The sequence below is a fragment of the Ranitomeya variabilis genome, chromosome 5 (genome assembly GCF_051348905.1).
Source record: "Ranitomeya variabilis isolate aRanVar5 chromosome 5, aRanVar5.hap1, whole genome shotgun sequence".
NCBI classification, from domain to species: Eukaryota; Metazoa; Chordata; class Amphibia; order Anura; family Dendrobatidae; genus Ranitomeya; species Ranitomeya variabilis.
This window is the reverse complement of record NC_135236.1, coordinates 246005160-246025572: the sequence shown is the minus strand read 5'-3', so window position 1 is coordinate 246025572 and position 20413 is coordinate 246005160. Positions and strand designations below refer to the sequence as shown.

Below are 20413 nucleotides of genomic sequence, written 5' to 3'. Positions count from 1 at the left end.
GACCATGCGAGTGCCATCCGACTATTACACACCCATGTCCTTGAAAACATGACATTTCAGTAGCCGCCCAGAGTACATTCATAGAATGACCTGACAAAATAGAATAGAATATATACACATAGAATAGAGATATAAATATGTTAGTGACATATAATTAGCATAGTGCATGTGTAGCATACTGTACATGTATTTAATTAATAAATATCTGAAAAAAATGGCAAGGGATCCCCCAACATTTTATTAACCAGCAGAGTGAGGGAGGACATATGGGGCAGATGTTTATAGCCTAGGAAGGGGGTAATTATCCATGGAGCTTCCTAGGCTATTAATATCAGCTTACAGCTGTATACTTAGTCATTCCTGGTTATTAAAATGGGGGACACCCCCCCCAAAAAAAAAAAATGAAGCTTCTTCCTAGACTATTAATAGTCTAGGAAGGAACCACTGATATTGGCCCCCTCAGAATAAAAGCATCAGCTCTCAGGCGACCAAGAAATTGCTTATCCATAAGATGTGCCAAATCTGGCACTTAGCCTTGCTCTTCCCTCTTGGCCTGGTGTGGTAGCAAGTGGGGCGATAGTATTGCGGTTGGGGTAACCTTTGTATTGTCAGGTGATATCAAGCCTAGAGGTTAGTAATGGTGGTGTCTATAAAACATCCCCATTACTAACCCCATAGTCAAATCGTAGAAAAAATAAATAAATAAAAAGGAATGCCCAGAATAAAGTCGTTTACTTGAAATAATTCCCTATTCACCCCTGAATCAGCCATCAAACTGTGACTGCCTGTCCTGTTGAAGTATCCGTTCTTCACTATTGCTAATAGATGAACGTCCTGAACAAGGATCATCTTTTCAAAAACATATTTGAAAATGAGATATCGAAACTAAAATTGCCATTATCAACATTTGCTACATTATGACTTTTCGCCCAATTTTAGATCATGAAGGAAGAATTGGAATGGTATCCATCAAACTGAAGCAAGGAGAATCATTTGATGGAGACAAACTGTACAATAAAGTAACAGATTATTTACCCAATTATGCCAGACCTCGTTTTGTGCGAATACAGGTAATAGCTCTTTTTATCTTTTTTAATCCATTAATCTTTTATCTCATTAATAAATCCGTGATCCTTGAAATGTAATATTGTAGATTTTAATATAAGCTAGTAAAAGTATCCAAACAGAATCATATCACTACAGCTTGTCATATTATAGATGTAAGTGATAGATTGACAATCTAATGTGCATGGGGGGGGGGTGTCTTCCTTACCGGCCCTAGATGACAGGTACTGTGTTGTGGGAAACAGATAGGAATGTTTATACAAATGCAGAATGTCTACTAAGCAATCAGTAACCTCAACACCAGTTCTGAAACTCTAATAAAAGGTATGTGCACATGTTAAGTATTTGGTGCAAAAGTTCTGCATCTTTTAGCAGGAAAAAAGCAGCGGCAAAATTGCATTGTTTTTATTTACGTTTTTGGTACAGATTTTTACCTACAGATTTGTATGAGTGAAATCTGCAGCAAAAACACTGAAAGAATTGACATACTGTAAATTTAAATCTGCAAGTCACAAATAAGTAAAATGTGCATGAGATTTCAGGATTCCCATTAACTTTGCTGTCAGCAGTAACCCTACAGGTTTTGTGACCAATCTGCATTGAAAAACGCAGCGTGTGCGCACAGCCTAAAATGTCCTTTAAATACTTCAATAGTGTGTATAACCCCACCCCCCATCACTGAATGGCAGCTTTTGGCCTATGAACAGTGTTAAAGAAATAGTTAAAACTTGTTTTTCCTTCAAGTATGAGAAAAGGAGATTTTTGTGTACTCACCGTAAAATCTTTTTCTCCGAGCCAATCATTGGGGGACACAGGACCATGGGGTGTTATGCTGCTGCCACTAGGAGGACACTAAGTAAACAGAAAGATTAACTCCTCCTCTGCAGTATACACCCCTTCACTGGCTACAATTCAACCAGTTCGGTAGTAAAGCAGTAGGAGCATGAACAAATGACAAACTATGTCAAAACCAAGGAAGTAACAACAAGCCAAACAGGCTAACAGGGTGGGTGCTGTGTCCCCCAATGATTGGCTCGGAGAAAAAGATTTTACGGTGAGTACACAAAAGTCTCCTTTTCTCCTACGCCTCATTGGGGGACACAGGATCATGGGACGTCCTAAAGCAGTCCCTGGGTGGGGAGCAACATATGCTAATATCCCATGTACCACTGGCTTACGGCTAAGGTACTGCCGATTGCTGAATGCGCCTGCCAAGGGTGGCGTCTGCAGAAGAGAGAGAATGGATGTGGTAATGTTTGGTAAAAGTGTGCAAACTGGACCATGTCGCAGCCTTGCAGACCTGCTGTGCTGATGTCTGGTGCCGAATGGCCCACGAGGCGCCCACCGACCGAGTAGAATGGGCCTTGATCCCTGCTGGGATAGGAACACCTTTGACACGATAGGATTCTTGAATAGCCGACCGAATCCATTTGGCTAGCGTAGCTTTGGAAGCGGGAGAACCCCTCCTTGGTCCCTCTGGAAGTACAAACAGGACATCCGACGTGCGGAAGGGAGCCGTCCACGAGACGTACCGTCGAAGAGCCCTTACCACATCAAGAGTGTGCAGAGCCTTTTCAATGAAATGGACTGGTGCCGGACAGAACGAAGGCAGAACAATCTCCTCATTGAGGTGGAAAGAAGAGACGACCTTGGGCAGAAAGTCGGGAGAGGTCCTCAATACTGCCTTGTCCGGATGAAAAATTAGAAACGGAGGGCGGCAGGAGAGTGCAGCCAGCTCCGCAACCCGTCTGATGGATGTAAAAGCCACTAGGAAAACTACCTTCCAGGAGAGGAAGGTTAGGGAAACGTCCTGTAGCGGTTCGAAGGGAGTCTCCTGAAGAGCTCCGAGGACTAAGTTAAGATCCCACGGACCCAAAGGCATTTTGTAGGGAGGCGCCACATGGGAAACTCCCTGGAAAAAAGTCTTCACCGGCAATCTATTGGCAATCTTTCGTTGGAAAAGGACTGACAATGCCGAAACCTGACCCTTTAGAGAGCTAAGTGCAAGTCCCGACTCTAGTCCAGATTGGAGAAAATCCAATATGGCAGGGATAGAAAATACCAGAGAACGCCCTTGTGCGTCGCACCATGAGAAGAAAATTCGCCAGGTACGGTGGTAACTGCGCATGGATACAGGTTTCCTGGCCCTGATCATGGTGGAAGACACCTTGGGAGTGAAACCCGCTTGGCCTAGAATCCAGGATTCAACGGCCAGGCCGTCAAAGACAGGGCCCCTGAGTTCTGGTGGTAAATCGGGCCCTGTGAGAGAAGATCCACGCGATCTGGAAGACGCCAGGGGACGTCGGCGACCAGCTGAACGAGTTCCGCGTACCATGCTCGGCGCGGCCAGTCTGGCGCGACGAGAATCACTGGTACCCCCTCTGCTCTTATCTTCTTGATGACCCTCGGTAGCAGGGGAAGAGGGGGAAAAAATGTACGGGAGGCGGTATTGACGCCACGGCAGGACCAGGGAGTATACTCCGATGGCCCGTGGATCGAGAGACCGTGCAAAGAACTGTGGAACCTTGTTGTTCAACCTGGATGCCATGAGATCCACATCCGGGGTCCCCCAGCGATGACAGATCTGCTGGAAAACCTCCGGGTGAAGGGATTACTCGCTCGAGGCGAGACCCTGGCGGCTGAGGAAGTCCGCCACCCAATTTTCCACACCTGGTATGTGGATCGTCGAGATGGGCGAATGGTTGGACTCGGCCCAACGCAGGATGTGGGACACCTCGAGCATAGCCGTCTTGCTGCGGGTTCCCCCTTGATGGTTGATGTACGCCACGGCCGTGGCATTGTCGGACTGGATTCTGACGGGGTGACCCGCCAGAAGATGGTGAAACTGGAACAACGCTAGCCTGATAGCTCGTATTTCCAGGAGATTGATGGACAGGCGAGACTCTCGAGTGGACCATCGCCCTTGAGCTGCGTGATGGTTGAAAACCGCCCCCCAGCCCATGAGGCTGGCATCAGTGGTCACCACCAGCCACCGCACTGGGAGAAAAGACCTTCCCTGGATTAGGGAGGACTTCAGCGTCCACCACCTGAGGGTCTTCCTGACCCATGAGGACAGTGAAGCAGCGATCGAGGGAAGACGGATTGCCGTCCCACGCCGACAGTAGCGCATGCTGTAGGGGACGGGGTTGAAATTGCGCGAATGAAACAGCTTCCATGGCTGCTACCATCTGCCCGAGAATGCGCATGCTGAAGCGGATGGAGTGGGAGACTGGACGGGAAAGACTCTGAGCTCCCTGCTGCAAGGCCAGGGCCTTATCTTGAGGGAGAATGACCAGACCGTGAGAAGTGTCCAGTGTCATCCCAAGAAAAGAGATCCGTTGGGCCGGAATTGGAGAGGATTTTTCGAAGTTTATCTTCCAACCCAGGCGAGAAAGAGTATCTACCGTGAGAACGACGGACTCTTCGCAGGCTGGGTAAGATGGACCTTTTATCAGTAGGTCGTCCAGGTACGGAAGTACCACCACTCCCCTGGAATGAAGATTGGCCACGGCAGCCGCCATGACCTTCGTGAAGGCTCTGGGAGCGGTGGCGAGGCTGAAAGGCAAGGCCACAAACTGGAAGTGTTCTCCGCGAATGCGAAGCGGAGGAACTGCTGATGCGGAGGGAAGATTGGGATGTGGAGGTAGGCATCTTTGATGTCTATGGACGCCAGGAATTCTCCTTTTTCCATGGACGCGACCACAGAATGGAGGGATTCCATTCTGAAATGTCGAATTTTGACAAATTTGTTTAGAAGTTTCAGGTCCAGAATCGGACGCAGCGATCCGTCCTTCTTTGGGACCACGAATAGGTTCGAGTAGAACCCTTTGAACTTTTCGTCTAGGGGAACCGGAACGATGACTCCGTCCCTTTGTAGTGCCCGAATGGCCTGGAGAAAAGCGGTTTTCTTTGATTTGGGAGGGCAAGACTGGAAGAAGCGTGTAAGGGGGAGGAAAATTCTATTTTGTATCCGATGGACACCAGTTCCCTGACCCACTCGTCGGAAACGACCGAGAGCCAGGCTTGACGGAACAAGAGCAGGCGCCCTCCTACTTTGTTGGTGCCCCCAGATGTTGCAAGGAGTCATTGAGTGGAGGATCTAAGGGATCTGGATCCCCTAGACGCTGGTGGTCTCGGCCTGGGTTTCCAGCTACGGTTAGGTCTGTAAGAGACCTGGGGACCTCGGTCACTGCGCGAGCTTCATCCTGATGCGGAGGCAGAGGATGTGGATGATGAGTTGGTATTGTTACGAAAGGGACGAAATTGGGATTGTTGTTGATACCGAAACAGCCGGGTAGGCTTTTGTTGGGGAGAAATTTACTTTTTCCCCCGGGGGCATCCGAGATTATTTGGTCTAATTTTTCTCCAAATAAACGACCAGCCTGGTAGGGCAGAGATGTCAAAGAGCGCTTGGAAGCCTAATCTGCTCGCCAATCCCTGAGCCACAGGGCTCTTCTAATGGAGATTGCATTAGCGGCTGCCTGTGCAGCGCAATTGGCTGCGTCTACTGAGGTGATGACTACGAAATCCCCAGCCTGGGCTATCTGGTTAGCCAGGTTGATCGCCTCTGGAGGTAGGTCACTAACTTGGATGGTCGTGGAAAGGGTCTCGGCCCAAGCGACCATGGCCTTAGCCACCCAAGAGGCAGCGAAAGATGGGAAGAGAGGCTTCTGAGGCCTCAGAAGACGGAGCGAGCCAGATAATCAATCTGACGGTCAGAGGGGTTCTTAACCGAGGAGCCGTCTGACAAGGACAGGATGGTTTGGGAAGAAAGATGTGACACAGCAGGGTCCACTGAGGGGGACTGCAGCCAGTCCTTGAATAGTTCCTGAGGAAAAGGATATTTGGCCTCGATGGGCTTTTGACCCATGAAGCGTTTATCGGGACAGTCCCTGTGTTTTTGTACAATCTCCTTGAACTCAGGATGAGTGACAAAAACCTTTTGGACACATTTAGTCTTTTTGAATAAATCCACGTGTTCGGGCGTAGATATGGATTCTTCGGCCACCTTCAGGGTCTGGTTGACTGCTTCGATGAGAGAATCGAGTGTCTCTTGGGAGGTGGAGGAATCCTGACCGTAGGAATCGTCGGACTCAAATTCAGAGTCGTTTGGGTTGTCTGGAGCTCACCGATGCTGAAAGACCAACTGGCCCGTGGTCAGGGGATGGAACATTGGTACGTTTTCTGGAACCCCGAGTGGAAAGTGACATAGTACGCCCCCTGCTGGTGGACGGATCCGTACCGTCGCCCGAATCCTCCACGGTCTGACCTGAAGGGGGGCCCCGGAGGGAGTCAATTGCCCTGACTAGGGAAGCCATAGATCCATCCATCCTGTGCGTTGTCGCATTCAGCTCCATCCTCTTCTGTGAGTGGAATCTGCAACGCCATACAGTGTGGGCCTTGTCTATCGGGCCCCCGGAGAGGTACATTAGAGCCAGGCTCTATGTGCTCGCCGTCTAGCAGGGGGGGGGAAGGGAGATCGGGACCAAAGATGGAAACCGTTGCCTCATTAGAAATTGGCGTGCTCCAGCGTCGCAGGAGAGGGACGGGGAGGTATACTCGCCGTGCTCGCCTGTTGCTGGTTCGGGGGAGAGCGGACCCTATAAAAGGGATCCGTCGCCCCCTTCACTCCGTTAAATAAAAAATAAAAATCTACAAAAACATAAAAATTAAAATAAAAATTAAAATAAGAAAGTTGGGGTCTGAAAACAGACCCAAGTGCCTCCTACAGACACTAAGCAAGAACTGGTTGAATTGTAGCCAGTGAAGGGGTGTATACTGCAGAGGAGGAGTTAATCTTTCTGTTTACTTAGTGTCCTCCTAGTGGCAGCAGCATAACACCCCATGGTCCTGTGTCCCCCAATGAGGCGTAGGAGAAAATAACCTTTATTCTACATGTGGTTATCATCTGTGTCTACATACGCATTCTTTGGCTTAATGTCCTATCTTATTTCCTAGAAACTGTCAAGAACAAGTTGTTTATTCTAAGTTATCTTGACATATGGGATGTTATGGATTAGCCCAAAATCCTTGTTGCTTACTACAACTTTATAAGGGTCATTTTGACATAGGAAATCAGCCCGGATTCCTTAAACTAAATCCATCTTGGTAAAGGTGTTTGACAAGCAATTGTATAACTTCTATTTCTACCAGAACATTGTGTAATATCTATATTTCCTTTGATCTAACCCCTATAAAAGATGAGCATATATAACAATAAACCAGACTGTTCTGGAAGACAACAGCGTGCGTGTCTTACTGTCCGATTCTTCATAGACTGGGTACCCAAGAGGAAAGAAATTCCTCCCTTTCTCCCCCCCCTCATCTCTGACAACTTGGAGACCCTTCAGCAGGACATAATATTCCCCTTGGACTTTCATCTCAGACTGAACAACTGACTGCCTCAATCCCTAACAGAAAACCAGATCCCGGGTAATTGAGTAGATATATTACTCACACACTTTTGTCTCCGGGAGACGAGGCTCTCTAGATCAGTGTGTGGGGATTTCTAACGAGAAAGCCCTCAGGTAGAAAATATCTTATCAGTCTATGGTTTCTCTGAGTGATGCCAACAATAGTTTTTTTTGCTTCCTTCATTTTTGTCTTTTAAAAAGTGTTATTTTCCATTTGTTTTTCGTGTCTGCAACAATTGGTTGTGTTTGTAACAATGACAGTGTTTGTTAATACTGTAATTAAATTGCCTTGAATCTGCTCTGCTACACTTGTTCTATGTTTCTTTCCGTGTATGTTACATTTACCCTGTTTTTGTTGGTGAGTTATATTAGTCCAGCTTATTGGTGCTTTGTCAGTTTATAATAGATAAATAGTGCTGATAGTGCTGTGCTGAACTGTTCTGATTATATTGCTGAATCTGTGTAGTGCCGAGAAGTGATGAGCGAATATACTCATTACTCGAGATTTCTCGAGCATGCTCGGGGATCCTCCGAGTATTTTTTAGTGCTCGGAGACTTAGTTTTCAGTGCCGCAGCAGAACGATTTACATCTGTTAGCTAGCATAAGTACATGTGGTGATTCCCTAGCAACCAGGCAATCCCCACATGTACTTATGCTGGCTAACAGATGTAAATCATTCAGCTGCGGCGATGAAAACGAAATCTCCGAGCACTAAAAAAAATACTCGGGAGGACACCCGAGCGTGCTTGGGAAATCTCGAGTAACGAGTATATTCGCTCATCACTAGTGCCAAGGTGTGGTGAGCAGTGCTGGTGATGTGTGGAGACTAGATGATGTTTGCTCAGTGTTGGTACTGACTGGGGCTGAAATTCAGCCCTGGCATTTGAAATCACACAGGCCCATGCTGCCCCTGTCCCCAAGTACCAGATGGGATACTGTATATTACTAACATTACCCTGGATGGAGGAAAGCAAGATTTACAAGACCAATATCTCTAATGATACCCGTGGCCTGCTGTGGTAACTGACGGAGTCAGCGACTTTGTGCTCTGTCACAACTCTTAACAGTATGGGTGTCTTGAGAACATCAATTCTGTTAACAACGTAGCAGACAAGGCAGCCCACGACAACAGGCCCTTCTGGCATATGCCAGAATTGCTAAATGGAGAGTCCGGCGCCGTCTCAGTGTAAAAGTAACCTTCTCATCAGCACTAGTGAGTGATATAGAACTCTCTGGTTTACTGCTTCTGTTGACAAACTTACAGGAGGTCCCAGGTGGGACATTGTGGTGATGTGGCAAGATCACGTGAAAACATTTTATGTGCACACGAATAGTTATTTTAGTGTGCCACCCGGAACTCAAGCAGGACATAGTTCTTATAATAGTACGGCTTACCCCCCGTGTCAATTAAACATTTTATTTGCTTCTCATCAGGAAGTTGTAACTGTGTCTGAAACAGTTTCTGTTCCCTCCGTGGCTATCATTGAAACATAAGTCTGCTCTGGTCTTGTTCTTTTCCTATTGGGGAAGTTTCGTTTCATATGGCCTTTGCTGCCACGCTTTTCTTTTTACACTCCTATGGGTCAATTATTTCATTTTTCTTTCTCCTTTCTGACTGTTTCTTTTTGATATATCCCTGCAATGCTCACTGTACACAGAAACCTGCCAATAAGTGGTGTGGATGCAGTTATGTAGAGCTCAATCTTCCAAGAACTGGTACATCTTCAGGAAACAAAACCGTGATTTTATCCAAATGCAGCTAAGTGAAGAAATATTTTATTCATGCAATCCAGTTGTTCAGAAGAATTAACGATTTGGCCATGAATCCAGACCTTCATCAGAATGGTGCGGATTGCAGTGGGAATAGTGAGTGATCTGAGAGTAGAGCTATACAGAATGATTGCTGTCTATGATGGTGTGACGCTGTGCATCAGCGACGGCAGTCACATTCTCTGCAGCACTACTTCCAGGGCATCACTCGCTATTCCCACAGCAATCCTGTGGATTTTTTAATTAATTTATTTTTTTACATTTTTTGCTTCAGTTTTTAGTTCTACAGGGAACTTGAATCTGAGATCGATAGATTGTTTATACTATATACTGCAATATCATACAATTGCGGTATACAGGTCCTTCTCAAAAAATTAGCATATAGTGTTAAATTTCATTATTTACCATAATGTAATGATTACAATTAAACTTTCATATACTATAGATTCATTATCCACCAACTGAAATTTGTCAGGTCTTTTATTGTTTTAATACTGATGATTTTGGCATACAACTCCTGATAACCCAAAAAACCTGTCTCAATAAATTAGCATATTTCACCCGACCAATCAAATAAAAGTGTTTTTTAATACCAAAAAACCATCAAATAATAATGTTCAGTTATGCACTCAATACTTGGTCGGGAATCCTTTGGCAGAAATGACTGCTTCAATGCGGCGTGGCATGGAGGCAATCAGCCTGTGACACTGCTGAGATGTTATGGAGGCCCAGGATGCTTCAATAGCGGCCTTAAGCTCATCCAGAGTGTTGGGTCTTGCGTCTCTCAACTTTCTCTTCACAATATCCCACAGATTCTCTATGGGGTTCAGGTCAGGAGAGTTGGCAGGCCAATTGAGCACAGTAATACCATGGTCAGTAAACCATTTACCAGTGGTTTTGGCACTGTGAGCAGGTGCCAGGTCGTGCTGAAAAATGAAATCTTCATCTCCATAAAGCATTTCAGCCGATGGAAGCATGAAGTGCTCCAAAATCTCCTGATAGCTAGCTGCATTGACCCTGCCCTTGATGAAACACAGTGGACCAACACCAGCAGCTGACATGGCACCCCACACCATCACTGACTGTGGGTACTTGACACTGGACTTCAGGCATTTTGGCATTTCCTTCTCCCCAGTCTTCCTCCAGACTCTGGCACCTTGATTTCCGAATGACATGCAAAATTTGCTTTCATCAGAAAAAAGTACTTGGGACCACTTAGCAACAGTCCAGTGCTGCTTCTCTGTAGCCCAGGTCAGGCGCTTCTGCCGCTGTTTATGGTTCAAAAGTGGCTTTACCTGGGGAATGCGGCACCTGTAGCCCATTTCCTGCACACGCCTGTGCACGGTGGCTCTGGATGTTTCCACACCAGACTCAGTCCACTGCTTCCTCAGGTTATGGTCACCTCTTCTCGTTGTACAGCGTTTTCTGCCACATTGTTTCCTTCCAACAGACTTACCATTGAGGTGCCTTGATACAGCACTCTGGGAACAGCCTATTTGTTGAGAAATTTCTTTCTGGGTCTTACCCTCTTGCTTGAGGGTGTCAATGATGGCCTTCTTGACATCTGTCAGGTCGCTAGTCTTACCCATGATGGGGGTTTTGAGTAATGAACCAGGCAGGGAGTTTTTAAAAGCCTCAGGTATCTTTTGCATGTGTTTACAGTTAATTAGTTGATTCAGAAGATTAGGGTAATAGGTCATTTAGAGAACCTTTTCTTGATATGCTAATTTATTGAGACAGGTTTTTTGGGTTATCAGGAGTTGTATGCCAAAATCATCAGTATTAAAACAATAAAAGACCTGACAAATTTCAGTTGGTGGATAATGAATCTATAGTATATGAAAGTTTAATTGTAATCATTACATTATGGTAAATAATGAAATTTAACACTATATGCTAATTTTTTGAGAAGGACCTGTATAGTGGAAATCATAGTCTCCTTTGAAGCTCAGCATATACAGTAGCTGATGTCAAGTGCCTTCAGCAGGCCCCTTGGGGTCATGGTAACTCATCGGTTCCCCGCAATTGCGTCATGGAGCCCTTATGGAAGCAGCTCCATTTTTTTCAGATTATAAGTTTTTTTTTCTCCCCCCGAAAAAGGGGAGCGTCTTATAATCTGAAGGTATCTTACCTGGGAGAGGGGTCACAGGAGCCATGATCACTGATTCAAGAGGTTGGCGGTGGTAGGAGGAGTGGGTATACTGTGAGCCCCATCCTCTTTGAAGATATCGGCGTCTGTGAGCGGAGGTCCCCTCTCGGGACTTTGAGAAAATGTCCAACGGAGGCAGCGCATGTGTAGCGCCCCCACTGCCGCAGGGCCGAGGGGTACCCGGTACCGGGCCTCTGAGTCTCTGCTCTGGGGTTGTCACGGTGGCTAGACCCGGTCCGTGACCCTGCTGAGGGGCGTACAGTAATAGATGTGGATAGTGGTGGTGGTGCGGTGCAGTAAATAACGAGGACACCAGGTTGCAGTCTCTTTAGCTCTTTACTGAAGATCTCTGGGTCCTCAATCCGGAATACGGTTAACCAGGCTGCGCAAGTCCGGCCGGTCCAATGGCACCTCCAGAGTTCTCTTTGCAGGTGGAAATCTGTGCCTTCCTGCTAGCGCTATGTGTTGTGGTCCTTCCCTGCTGTGCTTACGGAAAGTCCCCACAACTGTTGTGTCCGTTTCTTAAGTTCCCTCACAACTCGATTAGATGATGTTCTGCTAATCTTCCGTCCCTCCCTGATGTTGCGGTTAGGACGGCACCCGTATGACGGGTAGGCTCGGAGCTCTTCCGGGACCCTAGAGTCGCCCCTCTCCACAAGTTGCCCCCTATGTCTTCGTAGGTGATTTAGGTGAGACAGCCCGCCTATGACTGACTGTCCTGCCGTTGGTTTGAAGTATTGCCTGAAGCTGAATATAGTAATACTTCCTCGGCGTTCCGGCCGCCGGTTGTGCGCCTCAGTAGGATGTTGCCTCGGTCTCACAGCACGACTCCTACTGGTATTCTCCTTCTTGCTTTGATCTCGTTTCTCACTCAGCACAATCTATCTCGCTTCCAATCCCTCCTTGGGCACCGCCGTTATGCTGAGCAGGCACGGTCCCGTTACGTTCTCTCAAGTTGCCAGGCCTCTGTCAGGATCCCACCCCTGACAGGGACCCTACCGAATCTTCTCCCACAACACCCTCTGCCACAAGGTGTTGCCTGGTTCCAACCCAGTCAGCTTTCTGTCCTAACTTCCTGCCTGACCCCCAGTTTTACCAGTATGTGAGGAGTGGCCTAATGAATAGAACCCTTAGCTCCCCCTGGAGGTCCGACTGTGAAATGTATTGGTGTCTGTGATACCTGGTCAGATGAACTCCTTCAGTGCCATCAGACGTACCATAGCTCCCCTTAGTGGCGGAGCCACAGTACTGCAACGACCAGGACTCTGGGGCGCTGCACTCCCCCCCGGTTAAATCCAGTACTCCTGGACTGGGAAGAAAACAACAATACAGGTTAGCAAAAAGACGTACAATTTTGAAAATGCAATAACAATAAGTAAGCTTGAACAGAGCTTCCCTTTATGGGAGGTGAGGACACTTGAACGTTACAAACATGGTTAAACATTAGAAATTACAGGCTATAAATAACTCTTGTTACCCAACCGGGTATTCTACTTAGTGCAAACTTTTGAATAATAAGTTAACATTGTCCTTAAGGACGTACACTTCCTATCCACTAAAGACGTTACTTATAAAACATTATGAAACTAACTTCTTCTTCAAGGGCGTACAGACTAAACCCACTAAAGAATTATTCTGAACTCTTTCTCTTTCATTCTCCTTCATTAAATCTGCAGGACCGCCTGTCCTAACTGCTCCAGGCCCACTGCCTCTCCTTTCTTTACAGGACCGCCCCTTTCAGCCCGGGCCTTCTGCCTTTTCAACTACTATACACAGTATAGAACATAACATTTACTTTCAGTTTGAAATCACTGAGCCATCCTTACATGGCTCCTAAGAGGACTCACTGATTAACCCCATACGGGTTCACTTTCTGTCCTCATTTTTCTTTCAACATTATTGAACCTTTCTTACAATTAACTAGTTAGTTACATTTAACTCTTACATGTAAGCATCATCATCACTTTCTTTTTGTCAAGACATTATTGCTATCTATCTGTCTTAAAGCAATACCATTCTTTAAGTGCAACAAGTGAACATCCCCTTTAAGAGGGGACCAAGTCTTTATGAGGTAGCACATCTTCTCAAGCTACCAGTCCATACTCAGCAAAGGCTCCGGTGCGGTATCTTCACAAAGAGTCCTTCTTTAAGTAAAACCAGTAGGGAGCACCTTTAACAAGGTGCAAACTATTTACAAGCAGTTTGTATCATGCACTGTTAATGATTGCGGCAGTTCTTGATAAGGAAGAAAAAAAAATAGAAAATAACCAAAAAGCAGTAGGGATCCCGGGTCAACAAAGGGATCCCTTTAAGAGTTAACCCTAAACGGGTTTAGCAGCAAAACAGTAACTATTTACATTTGCAGAGCATTAATATCTTACTCATTACTCAGGAGGCAGCCCCCACCGAGGCTTTACCTGGCAGGTGGCCTTCTGCGGCCCAGATAGGCTGAACTCCAAGTCCACTCCCGCGGCCAGGTGTACCCCGTGGGTTTGGGTCTTCTGCACGATCAGGTCGTGCGCTGCAATGAGGGTCTGTGTGGGTCGATGAATGATGCTGGTAGCAGCGGCAGCGGCGTCTAGCTCCTCCCCCTCGGTTCGGGATACCGCCAGAACGGCGGTGCAGCGCTACATATCCCGGGCCCACCAGCTGCTCCCCTTTAGGTGCCGGCGGTATGTGACCACATCCCCTGGCTTCAGGAAGGACTTGGCGCCGTCTCCACACAGGCAGGGCTCCACTTCATCCCGGGTGATGCGGACTCTCAGGGCTGTCCCGATTTCCTGCACGAAGCCCTTTCCTGTCTGGGGCAGGTAAACAATGACGACGCCCCACTTCGGCAGGGAGACCTCCAGCAGCTCACCACGCGCCTCCCGCTCCACTTCCCGCTGGAACTCTGCAACCAGGTGATTCCTGTACTCTCCCCAAGGGAAGGGCCCCATGTCTGGTCCTCTCGGTTCCTTGGGATCCAGCGGCAGGAATGCTGGGGCACCGGTGGCCACCGCAGCGGCCGGGCCTGGTGTAGAGGTGAGGCGGTCCCCCTGGGGGTCGCGGCACTCAGTACCCCTACCTGGGGTAACCCCTCCAGCGTCACTCCTTTCTCCTGGGGGAGGCACACGGGCTGGGGACCGCGCAGGCAAAGGATGCCCCAACGACAGCTCCCACGGATCCAGATCCTCCAGCGGGGGCATATCAGAGTAATCCTCCGGTGACGGGGGTCGATGCGGGGCCATCCTTTTCTGCAGGCCTTCTCGAGTCTCCAGTCCCACCTCCTCTGGGTCATAGTTTCATTTCTTCGGTCTCCGCCCGCCATAGAAGACCAGGAGGCGGATCTCCCCTTTTGACGGGCCCGCCCTTAAGATACAACAATATTTAGACTGGGCGGCCATTGTCTTTCGCGCTCTTCAGCTTGTTCACGCCCACTTCACGCCCCTCTTCTTCTCCTGCGCTCTCCTCAGCGCTGTAATGGTGGCGGATTTTGGCGGTAAATGGCGCGGCACAGTCTTTGCAATAAATCACAGTCCAAATATAATAAATCACAGTTCCAAGGCACACATGACCTGATTCTTCAGGCGTAAGTAGATCCTGTTCGTGACGCCAAGTTGTAGCGCCCCCACTGCCGCAGGGCCGAGGGGTACCCGGTACCGGGCCTCTGAGTCTCTGCTCTGGGGTTGTCACGGTGGCTAGACCCGGTCCGTGACCCTGCTGAGGGGCGTACAGTAATAGATGTGGATAGTGGTGGTGGTGCGGTGCAGTAAATAACGAGGACACCAGGTTGCAGTCTCTTTACTGAAGATCTCTGGGTCCTCAATCCGGAATACGGTTAACCAGGCTGCGCAAGTCCGGCCGGTCCAATGGCACCTCCAGAGTTCTCTTTGCAGGTGGAAATCTGTGCCTTCCTGCTAGCGCTATATGTTGTGGTCCTTCCCTGCTGTGCTTACGGAAAGTCCCCACAACTGTTGTGTCCGTTTCTTAAGTTCCCTCACAACTCGATTAGATGATGTTCTGCTAATCTTCCGTCCCTCCCTGATGTTGCGGTTAGGACGGCACCCGTATGACGGGTAGGCTCGGAGCTCTTCCGGGACCCTAGAGTCGCCCCTCTCCACAAGTTGCCCCCTATGTCTTCGTAGGTGATTTAGGTGAGACAGCCCGCCTATGACTGACTGTCCTGCCGTTGGTTTGAAGTATTGCCTGAAGCTGAATATAGTAATACTTCCTCGGCGTTCCGGCCGCCGGTTGTGCGCCTCAGTTGGATGTTGCCTCGGTCTCACAGCACGACTCCTACTGGTATTCTCCTTCTTGCTTTGATCTCGTTTCTCACTCAGCACAATCTATCTCGCTTCCAATCCCTCCTTGGGCACCGCCGCTATGCTGAGCAGGCACGGTCCAGTTACGTTCTCTCAAGTTGCCAGGCCTCTGTCAGGATCCCACCCCTGACAGGGACCCTACCGAATCTTCTCCCACAACACCCTCTGCCACAAGGTGTTGCCTGGTTCCAACCCAGTCAGCTTTCTGTCCTAACTTCCTGCCTGACCCCCAGTTTTACCAGTATGTGAGGAGTGGCCTAATGAATAGAACCCTTAGCTCCCCCTGGAGGTCCGACTGTGAAATGTATTGGTGTCTGTGATACCTGGTCAGATGAACTCCTTCAGTGCCATCAGACGTACCATAGCTCCCCTTAGTGGCGGAGCCACAGTACTGCAATGACCAGGACTCTGGGGCGCTGCACATGCGCAAATTGAGATCTCGATCTGTGCATGCGCCACCTCTAGTAGCCATTTTTACAATGCAGGGATATGTATGGGATAGGGGACCTCAGCTTACCAGCGCCGACATCTTCTGAGAGGACAGGACCCGCAGCATTGCCCCATTTCTGCCGCCAACCTCCCATCGACCCTGGCTTCTGTGACCCCGCTCCAACGCTACCACCCCCCAAGTAAGCTGCTGTTAAAACAGATAAAATGATGGTGCACCACCATTTTATTCACAAATGTTGGTTTCTTATTTTCCACCCCAAAATATGGGGTGCGGCTTATTGTACTCTGACAGATTATATTGGAGGATATAATGAGCGGGTGGCTTGATTTCAATAACCTAATCCCTCTAAAAGGAGAGATTAAGCTACTGCAAGATGATTTTGGCACCACTTTTCTCATAAAGATCACGGGAATGCTTGTGCATGCCGAGCTTTCCGATGTATTGAAGAGTCGGGAGAGTTAGATGTCAGCTGAATGATTGCCGATTTCTCACTAACATCTTGCCGTACTGTAATGACTGTATTGAAATAGGATACATATTAAAAACAAAAGCATTTAGGTTTGCGCTATTTTTTTGCAGCAATTTCATTTTTCTAAATCCAGGATGCTTTGGATATGATTTTTTTTCCATCATACCGATAAATTTCTTTGTAGGACTTGACAATTGGCTAAAAAAAGTAGAATGATATTAAAAAAAACATATTACTTTAAAAACTCTTGTTTTTACACACAGAACAAGACCCCAATAAAACAGTGGGAATAACGTCTAATAGACATGATGCCATTTTGGCTTAGTGGTTAATTTCAGACTGAATCAGTATTCTCTCATTTAAATCTGTAGTGAAATCACTTAATTTATTATTAATTGAATTTAGAAAGTGAGCCCCAAAGGGTACAGCGATAGTAATATCTTTAAAGAAGTGTGAAATATGATAGCACTATATAAGTAAACATAATAAAATAAATAATAATGATGTGTAATCTGGTATTGCTTGACTCTACAGGATGCCATTGAAGTTACTGGAACCTACAAGCAGCGCAAAGTGGAATTGGTCAAAGAAGGTTTTGATCCCCTCACTATAAAAGACCCATTGTACTTTTTAGATGAGTCAAGCAAACAATACAAACCAATGGATTCGACCATTTACAAAGCTATACTGGAAAAGAAACTGAAAATCTAGTTTAATGGGTGGTCATGCTTTTTTCACCACTAAAAAAAACGTGTTGATAAACTAGGCTTATAAAAAAAAAAAGAAAAAAAAAAAAAAAAGATAAAGAGTCTTTGTATATAAATTCATGTAGTAATCAATGTAAAATGACAAATCAAAAGTCTGAAATTTGTGGTAAATTTGTTTTATTCATTTGAATAAAAATATATTGATTAAAAAAATTAATATGCAGGTTAGTGTTACAACCTGATACATTTACAGTAAGAATAATCCCATAATGATCTTATAGGCCTTTACAGTATTGTAGAACATTTCTAGCACCACAAAGATTAGAATTACTTTGGTCCACTTTAAAGCGGAGCGGTCAGCTCTACTGACAAATCTGTGGTAGAAAATGCCTATATCCCTAATAAACAAGTAATTCCGGGACAGCATTTTTCATAGCTTTGCATTGTGCAGTTCCTCTTATTCCTGTTTTCTGAATAAATGGATAACTGTTACCATTTACCTGATATATCAAAACCGACGTTGTTTATGCAGGTCTTGACGAGAGGATTGGCTGCAGTCAGGTACTCTTGATTCATGATGAGGCGTATGCTTCAAGAATCAGTAGCGCCAGATGAGCGGCATGCACATCTGCGTGCTCCTTGCCACAAATCCTATTCCGGTCACCGCTGGAGTAAGATTTGTGGCGTAGTGAAAATCACCACTCGTCATGAATTTGACGAGACACAGTCACCACGCCCCTGTCCAAGCTCCGCCTACATTTTCGGAACAGGGCGAAAATGGCCTGAGAACAGGAAAGGTCACATCATTTTAAAGCGGCCTCCAGCTGCACCAAAATAATGTGATGTTTCAAAGCTTTTTTTAATGCCAGAGTACTAGTATAAAATCTATGAGTAATCGGGTGCTAAGCCTCCACACATCCTACCACAGTCTGCACAGATTAAAACGTATCAGACTGTACAAGAAGAAACCCAAAACTGGTAACACACAGTGGTCAATGTACTTATACATTTCAAGGAGGAACATCAAGAGTAGCAGCCCAATACAGATTTTTAAGAAAACAAGCTCAAGAATTGCTATTGCATGAAAGAATTTTGTAAATAAGAGCTTGTAGATCCTCTTACAAACATTCAAGAGGAAATCTATTGGAATAATTGGAGTTGGCATAAAATACAAGATCTAAAAAAAACCCACATTAATTGCTTGGACTATTCTCGTGGTCACTTAGAAGCTATCTCTGCAGAACCAGGAGGAGAGAGAGCACCTTGAATGGCGTAAAGGAAAGTTTCACCCCCTGGTCTTCCAACATAATGGGTTTGCTGCTGCATGGACGCTCCAGGAGGTCACACCTAAGAGCAAGAATAGTTTGCAATTATAATGCTGGTGTCGATTATTTCACATCCTGCTATAATGTGATATAAGATGTCAGGCCTGGCAAGCAGCAGGGTGTATAGTGAATGTGGGGGAGATTAATGCGTTGTTTAACTTAAAGTGTCATTGATATTAATTCTTCATCCATCTGTTAAAATCCAGCTGCTAAAAGCTAAGCAGTATAAACGTTACATCAGGTTCACATCACGTTTCGGCCACGTGTTCATGACTGTTGGGGAATCAACAGATTCAGATGTAATCCCCCAATATAGCCTTTCACTATGAGGCAGACGGAGTCACTTTATCACTTCGCTTTATCTCCCTCGTTATAGTGAATGGTTCCTCTGGGGGTTCCATCTGAATCCCAATTTTCAGGGCTCCAAACAGAAGAGGGCAGAGTCTCTAACTCGGTGTCAAAAGTATTGAGAACCTAAGAGCTGCTCTTAGAATCCAACCATAAAGTTTTAAAAGAGGTAGATCTAGCTTAGTAAAGGACAGTACCAATAGCAAAAGGTGGGAGCACTTCAAGCATGCAGGCCACAGAAGGCAAAAAGTGTAATCTACCTTGAAAGAGATAATAAGTGTACAAATATTACCGTATATACTCTAGTATAAGCCGACCCGAGTATAAGCAGACCCCCCTAATTTTGCCACAAAAAAACTGAGAAAACTTAATGACTCGAGTATAAGCCTAGGGTTGGAAATGCAGCAGCTACGGGTAAATTTCAAAAATAAAAATAGATGCCAATAAAAGTAAAAATAATTGAGACATCAGAAGGTTAAGTGTTTTTGAATATCCATATTGAATCAGGAGCCTCATATAATGATCCATACAGTTCATGATGGGCCCCATAAGATGCTCCATAGAAAATACACCCCATAAGATGCCCCATATTAAAATATGCCCCATATAATGCTGCACAAAAGTTAATAATGGCCCCATAAGATGCTCCATAGAAACATTTGCCCCATACAATGCTGAATAAAGGTTGATGGCCCCATAAGATGCTCCATAGATTATGCCCCATAAAATGCTCCACACATTATGCCCCATAAGATGCTCCACACATTATGCCCCATAAGATGCTCCACACATTATGCCCCGTAAGATGCTCCACACATTATGCCCCGTAAGATGCTCCACACATTATGCCCCATAAGATGCTCCACACATTATGCCCCGTAAGATGCTCCACACATTATGCCCCATAAGATGCTCCACACATTATGCCCCATAAGATGCTCCACACATTATGCCCCATATGCTGTTGTTGCGATTAAAATAAAAATAATAATAATAAAAATAAAAAAAAATCACATACTCACCTCTCTTCGCTCAGGACCCCGGCACTTGCGATATTCACCTTCCCCGTTCCACATCTGCGCGCCGCTCTGTCTTCCATCCTCCGCAGTGACTTTTCAGGCAGAGGGCGGCGTGCACACTAACTACGTCATCACGCCCTCTGACCTGAACAGTCACAGCCAGAGGACGGAAGACAGAGCGGAGCGCAGCGGAGCGCAGCGGTGGAACGGGAAGAGGTGAATATCGCGCAATGCTCATCTCCCTCGTCATACTCACCTACTCCCGGCGCGGTCCCTGGCAGCGTCTCACTGTCAGAAGGTCTCCGGGAGCCGGCGGCATCTTCCTATGTTCAGCTGCCACGTACCGCTCATTAAAGTAATGAATATGCGTCTATATTCATTACTTTAATGAG

The 20413-nt window shown here is 46.5% G+C and overlaps 2 protein-coding genes across 3 annotated transcripts in view; one reads left to right on the top strand and one right to left on the bottom strand.

Annotated features, from left to right (window-relative positions):
- The window catches only part of LOC143775620 (long-chain fatty acid transport protein 2-like), a 153270-nt gene extending 135769 nt beyond the window's left edge, over nt 1-17501 (top strand). The window contains exons 9-10 of the mRNA XM_077263964.1: nt 940-1070; nt 17157-17501. Coding sequence (XP_077120079.1) covers nt 940-1070; nt 17157-17333 — 308 coding nt within the window. The 3' untranslated portion in view covers nt 17334-17501. The remainder of the gene's footprint in view (nt 1-939; nt 1071-17156) is intronic.
- Nucleotides 17490-20413, bottom strand: part of MAN2C1 (mannosidase alpha class 2C member 1) — an 80843-nt gene continuing 77919 nt past the window's right edge. The window contains exons 26-27 of one of the 2 annotated variants that reach the window (XR_013215675.1): nt 18367-18676; nt 17490-17995 (exon numbers count right to left, since the gene is read on the bottom strand). Coding sequence is in view for 1 of the 2 variants with exons in the window: in XM_077263963.1 (XP_077120078.1) it covers nt 18559-18676 (118 nt within the window). In the remaining variant the exon portion in view is untranslated. Of the gene's footprint in view, nt 18677-20413 lie in introns of both variants that reach the window. The other variant, XM_077263963.1, reaches the window with a different exon arrangement.